Source organism: Zeugodacus cucurbitae, chromosome 5 (genome assembly GCF_028554725.1).
Source record: "Zeugodacus cucurbitae isolate PBARC_wt_2022May chromosome 5, idZeuCucr1.2, whole genome shotgun sequence".
In the NCBI taxonomy this organism is placed as follows: domain Eukaryota; kingdom Metazoa; phylum Arthropoda; class Insecta; order Diptera; family Tephritidae; genus Zeugodacus; species Zeugodacus cucurbitae.
In genome coordinates, this window is record NC_071670.1 from 38054831 (window position 1) to 38072431 (window position 17601).

At 31.9% G+C, this 17601-nt stretch overlaps 1 protein-coding gene across 2 annotated transcripts in view; it reads right to left on the reverse strand.

Moving 5' to 3' along the window:
- Positions 1-36: 36 nt before the first annotated feature.
- Positions 37-17601, reverse strand: part of LOC105211975 (b(0,+)-type amino acid transporter 1) — a 53872-nt gene continuing 36307 nt past the window's right edge. The window contains exons 1-8 of one of the 2 annotated variants that reach the window (XM_011183689.3): positions 14404-16352; positions 12780-12995; positions 7589-7690; positions 3270-3512; positions 2284-2782; positions 2124-2220; positions 443-761; positions 37-370 (exon numbers count right to left, since the gene is read on the reverse strand). In XM_011183689.3, coding sequence (XP_011181991.1) covers positions 306-370; positions 443-761; positions 2124-2220; positions 2284-2782; positions 3270-3512; positions 7589-7690; positions 12780-12995; positions 14404-14476 — 1614 coding nt within the window. In that variant the 5' untranslated portion in view covers positions 14477-16352 and the 3' untranslated portion in view covers positions 37-305. Of the gene's footprint in view, positions 371-442; positions 762-2123; positions 2221-2283; positions 2783-3269; positions 3513-7588; positions 7691-12779; positions 12996-14403; positions 16353-17601 lie in introns of those variants that run through there. The other variant, XM_011183690.3, reaches the window with a different exon arrangement.

Genomic DNA, 17601 nt, shown 5'->3' on the forward strand with positions numbered 1-17601 from the left:
TGTTTGTGGGTCTTTAGCAGAAACGTTATGTAATGCTTAATTTTTTTATATTATTGTTTTTTTTTAATTACTTAACTTTATATGCTACAACACGTTTCATAGCTGAATATTTGTGTCTACTTCTCTGCTAATATTATGTAGTTTAAACAGTTAACCTATTTCGTACGTACATTATTCTCTCAGATCCTGAATAGATAGTCTCTCCTTTACTTTTCATTGAATGATAAATTTTATATTTTTTTTGCAGTTTTTTTAATATTTTGTTTTTGTCTCAGCCGGTATTATTAAAATTGATTCTCAATTGCTTATTCGAACATCGATGATGTGGGCACCACTTCCAACAGCAGCTGGAAGAAGAGCGTCACTTTGTCTATGGGAAAGAGCAGAAGCAAATACAATATTAATTTTTTTATTTATTAATTTATATATTTATTGCACTCACTCATAAATCTTGGTGTCATGCCCAGTTTAACGAATGGCACATAGAATATTAGGCCGCCCAAGATGAAGAGGAACGCATATAGATATTCGATGCGTGGTGTATCGATAATCGGCGCCACCACTAGATAGATTGAGATCACCAGCACCACAACAGGAATGATGATAGGCACTTTGTATGGCCTTGGATAGTTGGGTTTGGTGAAACGCATCACAATCAGCGCCAACATAGCACCACCATAGAAAATCCAAGCGGTGAAGCTGAAGAAATCGATCAGTGAGCCGATTGTGCCGTACAATACCATAGCGGTGGCGATGAGCGACTGGAAGTGGAAAATAAAAGTTATTGAAATTAATTGATAATTATTGTAGACTGCTAAAATTTGGGAAAGGCGATCGGGAGAGCAATCTGACGGCTCTAGCATTCACTAGCGAACATCTTCTCTACAACATCTACGCAAGTTGAGATCTTATTATACGACCGTGCCGCTTCGTAACAGCAACTAAAAATTGGTTTATTCAATCACCTAGTAGCAATGAGAGCTTCTGCCATGTCTTTAGTGATTTCTCTATATTTTTCAACTCTAATTTCCGCTCACGTTTCCATATTATTGGAGATAGCAGAGGTGACTTCTAACGGGTGATTTTTTAAGAGCTTAGACTTTAGACTTGACGTAGCCCCACAAAAAATAGTCTAAAGGCGTTAAATCGCATGATCTTGGTGGCCAACTTACGGGTCCATTTCTTGAGATGAATTGTTCTCCGAAGTTTTCCCTCAAAATGGCCATAGAATCGCGAGCTGTGTGGCATGTAGCGCCATCTTGTTGAAACCACATGTCAACCAAGTTCAGTTCTTCCATTTTTGGCAACAAAAAGTTTGTTAGCATCGAACGATAGCGATCGCCATTCACCGTAACGTTGCGTCCAACAGCATCTTTGAAAAAATACGGTCCAATGATTCCACCAGCGTACAAACCACACCAAACAGTGCATTTTTCGGGATGCATGGGCAGTTCTTGAACGGCTTCTGGTTGCTCTTCACCCCAAATGCGGCAATTTTGCTTATTTACGTAGCCATTCAACCAGAAATGAGCCTCATCGCTGAACAAAATTTGTCATCGAAACACATTTCGAACCGAACACTGATTTTGGTAATAAAATTCAATGATTTGCAAGCGTTGCTCGTTAGTAAGTCTATTCATGATGAAATGTCAAAGCATACTGAGCATCTTTCTCTTTGACACCATGTCTGAAATCCCACGTGATCTGTCAAATACTAATGCATGAAAATCCTAACCTCAAAAAAATCACCCGTTACGATCTCAAAGCCCCTCCTGATTATTTTGTACCGACTAAATTTTAATTTGCAAATCCTGAATCCTATTTTGTAATATTTTCAATGATCGTGAGACTGAATTTCGTTTCGAAACGTCGATTTTTAATTACCGATTTTGTATAGTAAAATTATTTGTGAGCTGTCTAAAAGAAATTGAGTACTAGTTAAAACAATAACAACAACAACAATTCGACCGGCATCACCAATATTCACTTAAAGTACTTCCATGATCTCTAAAGAACTCTGTATATTTCGTAATAGAACATAGCCTTAAAAGGCGATCGTCCAGTAATTAAATCTCAAAGTATTGCTATCTCCCTCAATTGAAATAACTTGAATAAATACTCACATGGAAAATCAATCCTGGTGCTGGTGTTAGACGACGAACATGCACGTAAGACAGTATATCCATCAGATGACCCTCACGGCTCGCAGCAAAGCACAAACTGGATTGGAAAAAATACAATAAATTGAATAAGAAATTGCTTAATTAACAATTGCCAACTCACCGTCCCGCCGCGAAGAGTGTACCATTGGCGCTACCAAAAGTGCTCACTGTCACACTGAGCGGCATGAGCCAAGCCATGGCGCCCAATATGCGATTACCGAAGGTTACGGCCACAGCTTCTGAGTCAATCATTTCGGTGGGTGACATCGCCGCCAAATATGAGATATTGATGAGTGCGTAGCACAGCGTCACCAACGGTATGCCGATCATGATGGAACGTGGCAAATTCTTGCTGGGATTCTTGATTTCCTCGGTGACATAGTTCAAATTGTTCCAGCCATCGTACGCCCAGAGACCAGTGTAAAATGCGGTCGCTACAGCTCCCAAGGTGGGTGTCTCGCCACTAAATGCATTCGACAGGTGTTGTGTGTTGCCTTGGAATAGTTTCCAGGCGCCGCCGCAGATCACTATGAGGACGGCAACCAATTTGGCAGCGGTGAATATATTCTGCACAGCCATGCCCAGATTCACACTATAACAATTCACGAACAGTATCATAACTATAGAGGGGGGCGAGTTGGACGTAGTAGGCGTAGTAGGCAGAGTCGGAGAGGCGGAGGCATCATAGTGGGACGTAGGAAGTTTGATGGTTGTTTTTTTTTTTTTTTTTTTTACATATAATTTTTTTTTGAGTTGATAGGACGGATGAATGGTTACATAAAGTATACAATAGCCGGAATAGTATTTGAGGAGAAATATAGAGAATAATTTTGTCAAAAAATTAATAAAAAACTAGTTTAAAGAAAACTTCGTATGTAAGTGCGTATGTGCGTATGTATGTATGTGGGTGAATATGAATTTTTTCTTTAGTTGTTTGTTGTGTATGTTTTTGGGGTTACTATTTTCTCCTTTGAATATTTTTTATTTACTTTGTTTTTGTTTTTGCATTTCAAGGATATTTGAGGATAAAAACACAACTAAGCAAACGAAAACGCATAAATATGTATGTGCATTAGCATATATGTATTGAGTATATTGTATGCTTACCAATTGCCAGCAGTGCAACCATTTTCACCACCGATGTTGGTGGATCGCATTCGCTAACGAATGCCTCAACTGCATACTGCGCAAAGGAGAGACAAATTATAGCCATTTGCGATGGCTTCAGGACCAATGTCGATACCCATGAGAATAAAAATGCGGGAGCCGGACCAAATGCGTCCATAAAATATGCCCACTCAGCGCCAGACGATGTGTTCATCGTACCCAATTCAGCATATGCCAGAGCGCCTGAAAGTGGAGAAATGGAAATCTTGAATTAGTCAAATGTCGTGTGGATGGTTGTATAAAATTCGTAGTTGGAAATTAAATGATTTTAAAATAATACGATCACTATACCCTTGGCCCTCGTATATCGCTATACCCTTCTCGTTTATGTGAAGCTGTTTTAAGTCGCTTAAAATGTACAAGAACTGCCAAATTTTAAATTTTTCTCAAGGCTGGATCAAGTTTATACTTATTGCGGTTACTTTCGGAAAAAATGTGGAATAACGGTAAATAGCTTGATTAATGAGACGAATTTTCCTCGACTCAAATCGGTCTGTTCGAGTTTCGGGATACTATGTCTGCAAAATTAAGGCAATACTAAACCCTCTTCGACTTGAGAAAATCTCTTAGACAAGAGAGAAAACTCGGAAGTAGCAAAATTGGAGGTTAGGAGACATTATTTCAGTATTTAACAAAGCAGAGATCTCATTTTGAGAGAAATCGAGATATTATTTTCGCTTTTCGGTATTTCTATGATTCTAAATAGCTCCAAAACTTGAATAGTTATATGAACACTTGTTTTATCTGAAATTATCTGCTTTTCAAATTATAAATCTGTCTTAGGGAGACCGTGGGACCCCTGGTTGCAATGTGGTACTTAGAATGGTTTCTTCAAATACTTTGTTATTTGTAACTGAACAATTTCTTTCATTCTTTTATTATCTTAATTATCTAATTTATGTAACCGGAATGGACTCAGATTTATATCCGACCTAGAAGAAATTATATGGAGAAAGAACTATAACAACATCAACATATTCCTCCCAGTTACCCAGTTCTCACTCTCTGGAGAACAGTCTCTCTCTCTTTTCCTCCTTCTCTCTCTCTCCCTCCAGCTCTCATTACTTGTACTGCGATACCTTTCTTTTTCTAAAGAATTTAATAGTAACCAAACTGTTGGGAATTATTTTCAACATTTTAATTTTTAAGAAGTATCAGCGCTAGAGAAAATTTGATTTTCTTTTTCGGTATGCACCGTTGGAATTATTTAGGTCTTTAGTTTTCGACATTTTTTCTCGACAAAATCTACTTGAAAACATCTATAAATCAATCAAACATTTCTCAAAATGTCTAAAATAAAAATATCCCTTTGAATTAATCACAGAAGAATAACATTATAGAATACCCACATAAGTATACACCACAACACAAACGCTCTGTATAATCTGTAAAAGATCTGTCAAATATGTAAACACAGATTATATTAATCGCTAAATAAATACTTTTGCTGCAGTGCATACAAATTTATATAATATGTGATGACTCTTTGCATTGTTATGTGGCACATTTTATTTAATTCATTCTTCAACACATTACTTTGCAAGCGCTGCACAAATGACAAATGGGCGCCACAAACGAATGCAGCAAATTTGTACATTTCAGTGCAAAAACACACACTGGTACATATGTATATGGGTAATGTAAACAAGTGTGCATTTGTTTCTATGCGACGCCAGACCCCGGCCAATAGTGAAATTATTGTCAAATTGCCAACTGCAAGGCAGCAGCAGCGAGGAGTAGCCACAGGTCTACAGGTGCATTTACAGCGTGATACATGAGTACATATACTCATATACATATCTTCTATATATGTACTTTTAATCGTACTTATATACATGTTGTATACGTAACATTTATGTATGTATGTTTGTATAGTTTTTTTTTAGAGTTGCACGACGGTTAATCATGTGCAACGCGGCTGTTTCAAATGCGACGTAAAATAATTGCGAAAATATTATTCCAATGCAAAATGAAAACAAAAGCGCACTAAACACTTGTAGGCACAGCTAAGTAATGTCTGTTTGTATAGATACACGTATATATACAAATTTATGAACTTATAAAGGTCAGGTTATGACCATTTGTTAGCTGTTTTGTATAGCAATTTGAATACATTTTCTTGTGGGTGGGATGGCTGAATAATTATACTCGCTTAGCGTTTATATAAAAATCAATAGAAATGTAAATAAATTCGTGGAAATTTATGCATATAAGTAGACGTTTCAATTATCAAGGCAAATTTCAGTCTTCAGTCTAAGTTAAGAAAAAAAATAAAAAATAAATTAAAAAAATAAAAATTAATTAAAAAAAAAAAAATTGCTTCAGTTCAATACCCAATAGACGTCAGCGATCCCAAGTACCCTATAAACTTAAGTAATATTTAGACCAAGCGTGAAATTGGTGCAACAGGGCGTATGAGTAACGTCAGTAAAAAATCAAAATTAACCTACAACTCGCCAATATTGCAAAAAATATTAAAAAACTTGCCAAAATCTGCAGTTGTATTGTGTATTTATATTCTGTATTTATATTCTAAAATAATAATACTCGCCCCTATTCCCGTTGTCGTTATCGTTTTAAAACGACTTAAGAACGCCTATTTGGCATTCCTGTTGGCGTTAACGACATTTATCGAAAATAAATTGAGTTTCCCCAATTTGAAACGACTATAGAAACGACATAGAAACAGACGTTTTTTGTCGTTGCTATAATTGTGAACGACATAGAAACGACGCGGTTGTTTGAAATAATTCGGAAACAGTTTAAAATTTAATTTCTGAAATGGAAAAATATCCTGCATATGCCAAGGACTTTAGAAAAGGGATAAATCCTTTAAGTTTCGATTTTTTGGGAGGGATATTTTTTTTTCTAAAATAAAAACTAAATCCATTCCACCGCCATCTCGCGTCGGAAATTGTTGGCATTAATAAAATTGCATTTTTATATGTAAGAGTATATTTAAGATATGAAAGGTCTTAAAATTCAAAACGAAGAAAAAAATAGTACTCCAACAAGACGAGGAGTTAATAAACAGATACCCATGTCTCCTTTGGCTGTGTTCGGTAGAGTAGTCGGTTTAGCCAGAAGCAAGGAGCATGAGACGATGGAAGTATAACATATTTTAGAAGAAAGATTGGAGGACGCAGATGTCACCACTACTTCTTTTAAAAAATCAAATATAGATGGAAGACTAACATTGTTGTACGTAAATACAATAATTACAGTGATAATGTTGTTTAGAGTTAATAGAGAATAGCATAAAATCCATAAGAAAGAAATTTTTTATGGGAAAAGAGCTCCTTAAAGTATACTGTATAAAATATGTAGACAAATGTCGATAACTTTTCTTAGGCGTTACGATATACTTCAAGAATACCAATTTAGGAACGAAACGACGATAAGAACGACGACGACTTAGAACGACTATTAAAACGACAACGACAACGGGAATAGGGCCGACTGAATAAGGACAACAGGTCGTATGAGTAACATGATCGCAACTTCGTTGAATCTTTATTTTTAATATTTGACTTTTTATTTTTTATTTTTTTTTTTTAGTTAATATAATTATTGTGTAGAAAAGCAATTATCCACTTAATTGTGAAGATCCGAACTGAAGTGGCAAATAAAATTTGCGATGCTTGAATTGAATTACAAATAGTTTGGATTTGGTTGATCGCACATAACGATTTGACGTTTCGCATTCTGTTTGCTATTGAAATCTTAGTGTTGTTGATGTTTACTTTGAGTTATGTAAACAAATTGCTTAGCTAACAATTATATATCATACGTTGAGTATAAATGCGCAATTACTTGCAAGTGCATATATTTGGCCTATAAAAGTTGCCATCTACACTAAAAGTGTACTTATAAAAGCTAGAACAAAGTTATACAGTTCATTATAACAACTATAAGTACGCGGACACTACAACTCAACGCACACCGGTTTAGTGAAGACGTATTTTCTTGTGTGATACGACAATAGCCCATAGCTTCATACATATAAGACAACCACCGACCAAGACGAGACAAAAACGCATGCTCGCTTGGTTTGGGTTAGAGCAAAATACGTTTATGTGTCTTATTAGTCAAAGACGTTTTTGACTGTTCTAACCCAGGTATTGACTTTATTTGATTCTGCCGGTATATTTGCTATATATTACTTGTTTGTTCGATTCGCCACTCTCTAAAGTTTGCCAAATTAGTTGTAGTATTATTAGTTATATATTTTTCTATTGATGATTAGTGTCATTACTTACCCAACAAGGAGAGCAAACCACAGGCCAGCCATATAATAAAGCTAACACCAACGGAACCAGTACGAACTAGTAGACCTGAAGGTGACACAAATATTCCAGACCCTGTAAAAAGATTAAGAACATTTTTATGAAAAAAATGAAAAATTAAGTTGATAAATAGGAAATATATAAACATTAATCAAGCTATATAATAAAGTATGGTATTTTTTTATCAATAATTTAAAACAAGAATACTAAAGACCTGTTTTCTAAAAATAATTTTTAATAAATATAAATTATGTAAATAAATTCATCAATATTCGTTAGCTTCTTACGTATCCTAAATATATTTAAAGTAATATATATATATCTGAAAATAGTGTGCAAATCTGTATACATTTGCGAAAAACCTTTTGGACGTTGGTCACTGCGAACTACAACTTCACGTGTTAAATTCTATTTACGTCAGCAAATTCGCACTTTTACGGCAATTACGCTGCTGCCTACACATGTTTGCCATATGTTTTTTTTAGCTAGCTACTCTTTTTGACCTTGTCTTTAACAAAAAAAAAAATAAATAAACGGAAATGGTATTTGGCCAATATTCATTGTTTTTTAATACGTATCAAATAATTGCGAATTTGCACTTTTTGTTAAAAAAAAATTAATAAAATATTAAAAATTTAAATTTAATAAAATAAATAAAAAATGGACTAAAATAATTTAGACTTTTCTGACGTCTTGAAATTGTATAAAGACTAAAGCGTTGGAGTAAATTAAAAAAGGGATGGACTTTTTTTAAATATTCAATATTTTTGACCACTTCTTTTAACAAAAAAAAATATTAAATTCATATCATAAAAGATATATTAAAATTTAATTAAGCTTATCTATAGTAGTATTAATGAAATTTAGTAATTTAGTTTCATTTTGTTCTAACGAATAATTTCGTTAATAATAATACTAAGTATTTTAATAATAATTAAATATTTTTTTTATTTTAATTTTATTTTTTATAACGAAATTCACTTTAAACTCCCTTAATATCAGTCTTCACTGCCTATAGTAAAGTTCTAATTAAGCACAATGAATGAGTATGTCAATATTTGTAGCTGACTTATTCATACTTTAACAATCTAACGGTAAACAAAACTAACTATTTAGTCCATTATTTAAATTTTTATTTGCATTGGCATTACATTGACTACTTGCAATGGGAACAGTATATAATTCGGTATATATACGAGTATTGACTATAGCCACACTAATATAGCTTACCCTTTGCTGAATATGCAACCCATGTATGCATTTACATAACTCACTTTAAAATCTGCCAAACTTTCCCCGTTCACTATTACTAACTTTTTTTGCAGTCTTTCTAATTTCACTTTTTGATTACGCTCAGCATATGTGCCGCTCAAATAGCGAATGTCCTTGAGCAAATGCATTGCAATATTCCAACAAACTTGCACTTGATTATATTTGACCTTCGACCTTAAACTGCAATGGACGCCATGACATTCAAAGACACTGTGTAAGTGTGTATGTATATTCATGCGATTTGTGTGTGTGCGTGTAATTAAAGGGCAAGGCTTGAGCATACTAAATTTTTATGTGCCAACTGTACATAGGTTCAATGTATGTATGTATGTATGTATTTCGTCAAATACGCATATAATGCATTTTATATGTAAGTATTATGCGCAGTTATTGTTCCTTTGACGCTACTTGAACAGTATAACGTGTCACGCGATGCCATAATGGGTCATACAAATTATTAACGGACGCCAGGTGTAGGGTGGAGGGTTGTTTTTGTGATTTTAATTTTTCATAAATATAACAATGGACAATGGTTGTGAGGGTGTTCTTTTGAAAACTACGTGCTCTTGAGTTAAACCCTAGATTGTTGGAAATGAAGTGGAAAAACTTTGAACTCTTTTCTTTAACTATAGAGTTCCCGACAGCCTTAGAAGGAACATAACCCTACTTTTTTAGCTCGATAATAAAACTAGTATAATCAATCTAATCAAATATTTCCTGACAATAAATTAAAACCATTTTGAGACAATATATTCAGTTTACTCATCAATAAAAAGTGTTTAATTCTTTTTTGGATGCATCTATTTAACAAAACAGCTTAGATATTGACTTGCTGTTTACAAATATTACTTCAAATTCTTCAAACCCTGACCTCCATACAAGGCTGGTCATTGTGCTGGCGCCTCTCAATTGATATTTTTATTTTTTTGTTATATTTTTACGTTGACATTGTGGCCACCTATTACCATAAACATTGTTAAATATAGAACGAAAAATTCTAATTACATATATAAATACAAAAATTGAGTGAGTTATGTATTTGTTTGCGTGTATAAAATATTTCAATGGCCACAATCGTCTCAGCGCAGGGTCACTGTTATTGTGTCTTGTGAAATAGTTTTAACATTTTGGATTTCAAAAAGAAGGCAGTTTCATTAACTGTTGTTAGCGTGGAGTTGTGAGATTTATTTTTAATATTTTTTAAAAAATTTATAATTATTTTTTTTTTTTTTAATTAATACCTTATTTGTAATTTCTAATGCAGGATCAAGGCATTATCATTTAGGTGAATCTAAACTTGTGCAACTGTTTTATTTCTCATTAACTTTTCATTAATAATTTTTTTATAATATTCTATGCTTCAGCACGCAATAGTTCTTTAACCTCTAGAAGAATTGGTAAAAATAAAAATTTCATAAAAATCGTGTGAGTTTTGCCAGCCTTTCTTCAATATCTAAATTTAAAATTTTTTGATACTTCCCATTCCAATTCGAATGCCCTTTTGAAATTGAATTCGGGTTTTCAATGAATTTTCGAAATTCGAAAGGGATCGATATAGTTGGAACATATTTTAATATCTTTGGGATCCTAGAAAGGGAAGAAGTCAGCTGCTGAAGTGTTATGGATTTTGTGAGAGATAAATTTATTAATAAAAAGTAAAAAAACAGAGATCAGAGGGGTTAAATAGTATCTAAGTCTGAATCATTAGACATCAGGAGCTATAAAAAGCAAAAACGATATTTTTTGAGTATTTTGTTTTTGAAAATATTTTCAAGGTTCATAATATGTCCTAGTCGAATAAAATATGTATATATTTAAAACAGTGAAAGTATATATATTTCACAAAATATGTGATATATGCTAATATAATTATACTAGCTTTCGTTGACACACCCATTTTTCTAATACGTTTTCATAGGCTATCAACATAAATTTAGGTTTATTAGCATTGAAAATGCTTCGATTTATTTTTTTCCCCCGTATTTTGAATGTCTGTGTAAATAACTTAATTAGTGATAGTCATGTGGTTCATTTACTTTGGTATCCGATTTTTTTACGAGCCTTCGCGTCGCTTGCCAAAACACCTACGCATGAGAGTGTGAAGCATTTTCATTTTTTCTATGTTTCATATGCTTGTATATGCTACCATTTAGCGTTTGTTTTATTGTTAGATGTTTCTGTTTTTTCTCATATACTTCATGCATATACATTAATGTCTTTGACGTTTCATGTCCTAATTTCATGCGAAAATTTTTTAACATCTCGCAAATGGAATTCATAGATGTTTTGCGCCAAAATATGTGTTTATGTGTTTATAAGATACATATTACAGTGTTGGAGTCGCCAGTCGGGGTGGATTATACACCTTGACATCTTGGTTTTTAAGTACAATGGCCTGAGTTAAATAAGTATATATTATTTTGATCCTTCCTACAATCTTTTAGTTGACTTCTTAATCTGTCTTAATATCTAGTAATTATAATTATACAAAAAAAATTTTTTTTTTTTTAATCGGAAAGATAAAAATTTATTATTCTTAAGTAAGAAAATCATTAATCTTAAAAAAAATTATAAATATTATATATATATTAAATTATATCATTCTCAAATTTCTTTAAATTATTTATTTTTGCAAATTTCGCGGTCAAAATTTTATTTTTCTTAATTTCCACTATATAATATATATAATATATATATTTTGATGACACTTTGGTCGAATATTTATGCCTACGTGCTCATATAATTCTACACACAAATACATATATAGTGATTTGCATATATATTTATTTTATTTACGCGAATTTTTTCGTTATACACACACACACTACTACAAAAATAATATATATTGGCATTTCATGTGTTTTCTATGCATTAAGTTGTTTACTAAAATTGCTTTAAACACATAAACATAATAAATTCGGTTTTAATCGCATTATAATCATTGAGAAATAAGAAATTGCTTTTTTGCTATAAATAATATTCTACATTTACGCGTAAAAGACCATTACTTATGCCGTAATAATATGTTAAGTAATGACTATGTATTATAAAATGATTAAATGATTGATCCTGGAAACTAGCTTAATATAGGGTATTAAGTTTAATGCTAGTATTCTTCATGCTATTTCCGTTGAATGGTGGTATGTATTAGTGATATAAAAGTTATTGTTTTTGTGCTTTAATTTATTTTTTTAATAATTAATACTATTTTTTTTATCAAATTTCTAGTCATAAATTCTTTATTTTAAAATTATACAAAATTCAAAATATATATTTCTGCCTTTTCTGAAAAGAGAATTTTTCCAAACTAGTCACTAGCCTTACGAAAAAATTGTCAGCTGTCGAGCAGAAACCTGACCAGTATATTCGTGTCCCAAAAATGAATGTGGATTATGGAACTACTCAAATCATGGGTCTAATTAGAAAATCATTTTATAATTGTTATAAATCTACAAAGAGACCCCATGGTATAAACAATTTAGTGGATAGTAAAGCCGAAAATAGTCAAATTTATTATTTTTATTCTAGTGATGAAATAAAAGGAACTCTGACTTATGTACCAAAGCATATGATTCTAAGAATTAAATTCAGGACTTGAACTTGTTATTGAATTTGAACTTGAAAGTAATTTCGACCTTATTAAACAATTTTATGAGAAAAGTGAAGATAAGAGATAGAAAACTATACTTTTTCTATAAATCTCTCGCATTTATGATATCATTTATAACTACTAAAATGCTATCTAGATGTAATAATATGACTTTTAATATGATAATATAAATTATACTTATAAATATCTAAAGATGTATATTATTAAAACCAAATAATAATAATCTGTTTAAGATAGCTTCATATTATTGTATAAAAATATAGTTTAGTGTATTGTACTCACCTATCATGGTCCCGACAATTAAAGCCACCCCACTGAAGAGTCCCACCCGTCTCTGGAGGTGAACAGCGTCGTTCGGCGCTGAGCCCTTCCTCTCCAACGACTTCCGCATCCCCCCGGTCCCTGATGAGTCGGTCTCTGTTTCGGGCCCTTCTGCCCCAAAAGACCCATTGGCACTCGTTGTCCCGTTGCTCGTGACTTTAATTGGCACATTATGTCCTGTTTAAATTTTTTACATTTTTATTTATTTATTATTTTTTTTTGTTGTTAAATTTTTTTTCGATCACAATATGCCAATAATTCACAATTTTTAAGTTAGGTAGGTATAGCACGGAAATGAAAAGAAAGAAAGAGAGAAACACAATTAGTCATTTTTTTAAAACAAATTTGGTTTGAACACATTTTTAATATATAAATATTTTAATTTATATGTTTAATTTGAATAAATGAAAGTATTTGTAATTTTTTTTTTCTAATATTTGTGCCAAAAAGTATATATATTTTTTTTGTATTTTTATTTAAAAAAATTAACACTTATTTTTTTTTTAACTTTCAACACTTTAACTTTAAAGTTTAAGATTTGAACATATTTAATTGTTAATTTTATGTTTTAAATATATTCTTCTTTAATTTAAATTATTGGATTATCTGTTTTACATTTAGTTTTATTGTTTTTATATCTGTTTTTGATTTCTTGCTTATTACAGTTAATGTAAAATTAGCAGCTTTATTCAATTTAATATTATTTTTATATACAAAAATTATTTATAATTATTTTTAAACATAGTTTTTTTTAGATTTTTCTTATTATTATTTTTTAATGTTATTCTTTTTAGCTTTTTATATATTTTTTGTTTGTTTTTAATTTACTTATTTGTATTTAGTAATGTTTTTAATAATTTAATAATTATTACGTTTAAATTAATTCGTTTACAGCAATGTATGTATTAGATTTTTTAATTTATTTCAAATATTTTCTTATGTTTCGAATTTTTTATCTTTGTTAATATTCCTATTATTTTATTTATTTTTATATATTTCATTTTATATACTTTTTTTGTTTATTTTAATGCTTTTGACCTTTTTTAAGTATTCTATTGAAATTGTTATTTAAATTTTTCTCTCATTTAAGATTTTTTATTACTTTATGTTTTTAATAATTTATTTAATATTATTTAGTTTTAGTTTAAATATATTATTTTTCTTAATACATATTTTTTTTATTTAATTCAAATAATAATTATTATTTTTTTATTTTGTTATTAATATTTTTTTTTTAATTTTATTTTTCATTTTATTAATTATTTTTCATTAAATTACATAGTCCACGGTTTTTATTTTAAATGCGTCCATCACTTTCGAAATTTTATTTTTTCTTTTCAAAATCCACTAAATACGATTTATTTTTAGCTAAAATATAAAAAATAAATTTTCAAAAAATCTGTAAAATTATGTAGGTGGCACAAACACACGCACACACATTACTAAATAACCACATAAATACATAGCGGCCGTATACGCGCTTGTACATACAAATGTACACTTCAATATACAAGCCTATGTATGTATGTATTTACGTGTGTATATGACGACAACGTGTAAATATAAACCGTTAATGAACACACACCTCGATTATCTGTTGTATTATTTTTGCATGCGTTCGTTTGCAAGCAAAATAGTTGTGTGATTTTATCGCGCATGGCATGGACGGATAACGGATTTTACAAATTATTTCGCCGCAAATTTCGACTACGAGCGAACGACGACGACAACGGATTTCAGCAGACTGTTCGCCTTTCGCAGCCACACGTACGATTATACCTCGATGTGAATCGAGAATTTGGCGCCTGCAGACGTCTATGATGCCGACGATAATGTTGCCGTTGTTGATTCGGATGCTTTGAAGGCTGCCGAAGGCACAAACGATAGTCAAATTCCTATTTGATATGCGAGTGTATGTGTGTGTGTGTCGCACCCGAAGCGCTCGAACGAAGACTATGGCTGCAAAAGAAAAGCGTGTTGGACGCTGCCAACAGACAGCGGATGCCGGGAAAAATTGTCAACCAAAGCGGATGAACAAGGCCGTACCGGCAAGCGGATGGTTGGGGGCGGTTGTGCGGTGCGGCACACAAATCAGTGTTCGGCAAAGTTCGCAAACGCAGCAATGAGCTCGGTAAATACTTGTATATATATGTATATTTACATATATATATATGTATATTTTTTAATGAAATAACTGTGTGTGTGGCGCGCACTGGTTGCTGCCAGGCCTTGGCGAACAGAATTTCAGTTATACACAAAAGTATTTTCGCGTGTTCGCACACCCGTTTTCACACTTTTCTTGCTTTGCGTTTTCTTTTCGGGCCTTTTGGCCTTTTTTTCTTTCTGTCTTTTGTCTTTAAATATTTTTCTCTATACGTAACGTAGTGGCGCGCTCCAGCAGCATGGAGCAGATATGCAATAGTACGATGACGTCTTTCGCGCAGCGTCAGAAAATGATGCAAGAATTTGAAAATACTTCACACCGTTCGCGTTGGTCGAAATTTACGTATCGAAGAATTCTTTTTTTTTTTGTTTTTTTTTTTTTTGCTTTCTCTTATTTTTGAGTTGTGTGCTTGAAATGTTGAGAGCGAGCGCGCACTCACTATAGGCTTGTGTCTATTTTGTCCTCCCGTATTTATTGCGGTTGGCTTCGTCACAAGTGCTGGCACTCAGATTTGTGCTATAAATTGTTTGTAGGAATTTGTTGAGATTTTTTTAAGTTCTAATTTTTTTAAATTTTTTTTATTTTTTTTTTTTTAATTTCAGAACTTAAATAATTTGTTTATTTAATTTTTAAATTATTTTTTTGTTCTTTATGATGATGTTTTAATTTTTATTGCTTAGTATTTTCGTTTCTCACGCCTCCAGTTTTAGTCAATTGTCTATTTTTAATTAATTTTCTTTATTTAAACGCTGCTCTAAACAGTGTACGTCAGCATTAAAAATCATTAAAATATATGCAGCAATTCATTTAATTTTTTATTAGTTCTTTTTTTCTTCTTCTTTTTATTTTTTTCTTCTCTGCTTAGACTACGTGTTGCGCGTTTTTTATGCAGCGATAAATTATGAAAATTCGCTTTTCGCCAACTTTGGATTTGCGTAATTTTACTCAAACACAATTTGTCGCTAATTTGTTGTTGTATATTGTTTTTGTAGTGGTTTTAAAATTTATTGTCTCTTTATAGTGTCTTATAAAGCACGTACAATATTTTTATCATAATTTTTTTTTCTTTCTTTTCTAAAATATGTTCTTTATGCAACGCTTCTTCAAAGTGTTCTTCTGCCATGCGTTTTTCCACGCGCTCTTCACTACTGTAAAAGTTATTCAATCATCAGCAATCTACAACATTTAGCACTTCACTTATTCTGTACTATAATCTTCGCAGTCTCTTATGCATTACAAAGGAAAATTTTTAGTCATTTTCACACGTTCTTTCGCCACAAAACTGAAATCACTCAATATGCGCTCTGCATTCGTTGGATACTTTCGTATAACTGAAAGTGTAAATTTGCAATAATTGCTAGAAATAATAAATTCTTCATTTAACCAACAGAAAAACTCAATGCGCGCTAAAGTGCTCAAATAAAATTTGTTGTGTTTGCAGTTTTTTTTTTAATTTTTTTCAATTTACTTTAAAATTGGTCAGCAACTACCGCATGCCGCCACATAAATACATACATACATCCATACAAATTTACTACAAATATTTACATACGAGTACAAGTTGTTTGCAGCCGCTTCTTCACATTTCCCAATTGAGTGAATGAGTGAGTCTTGGCGTGAGTACTGCTCATGTGCCGCAAATGAAATACAATTGAATGCTTTGAGTGTAATTCTATATCACTACTGCTTAATTGGGTATTAATATTTTTTATTGTTTATATATCAACTTTATATACAACAACAATTTCAGACACATTAAATTGTATATTTATGTATATGAGTTCATACATAAATAAATTCACATGTCTGCGCTCATATTCCACATACTGTCGCACTTTGTTTTCACTGTAAATAAATTCCTTACTCCAATATTTGGTTTCTGCTTACTGCATTGTAAACATTTTGTGCTGTGATTTACTTCGATTTTTTATCATTCATATGCGTTAATTGTTTTGTAACTGGAAATATGAATACAAAGTCTAAGTCTAATGCCGGCTGAAAACAGACACATTTTGTTTGTGACTAATGCAAAAGTAATGAAATTTAAATATAAAATATAGCTATAGCACAAGGACAGTTGGATAAGTCAACTGTGCATTAATATATAACAATAAATCCCAATAAATGGTTTCCTGAGGTTTACTGAGATCATAAAAAGCCCGAACATTCAAATTGCTCGAAAACTGCTTTTCGCACAACGCTAAAGCTCTCCGACTGTAGGGAAAAACGTTAATGAAAGAGTTCAAGCATAATCTAATTGTCTATCTGGAGTCATCGCTTTACATCACAGTAGTGCCCAGAATCCAATCGCTGAATTTCTCCACAACAAGTCGAATGAAAGAATCTCACTCATTAGATACTGCGACGGCTGGTCTCGGTGTTTCCAGAACTAAACTTGGAATTAAAACTTATAGTAAGTTTTCAGCGATCTCCCAAGTGCTGTTTTTTTATGGGAAACTATAAGAATTGACATCTATAATTTTTATACTCTCGCAACATGTTAAAAAGTTACTTGGTACACGTGTTTCTTGACACTATAAGAAGGTTGCTTTCGTGGATGGGCGAAATCGACCACTGCTAAGCAAAAAAGCTATAAAAGTAATTTTGTACATGGGAACG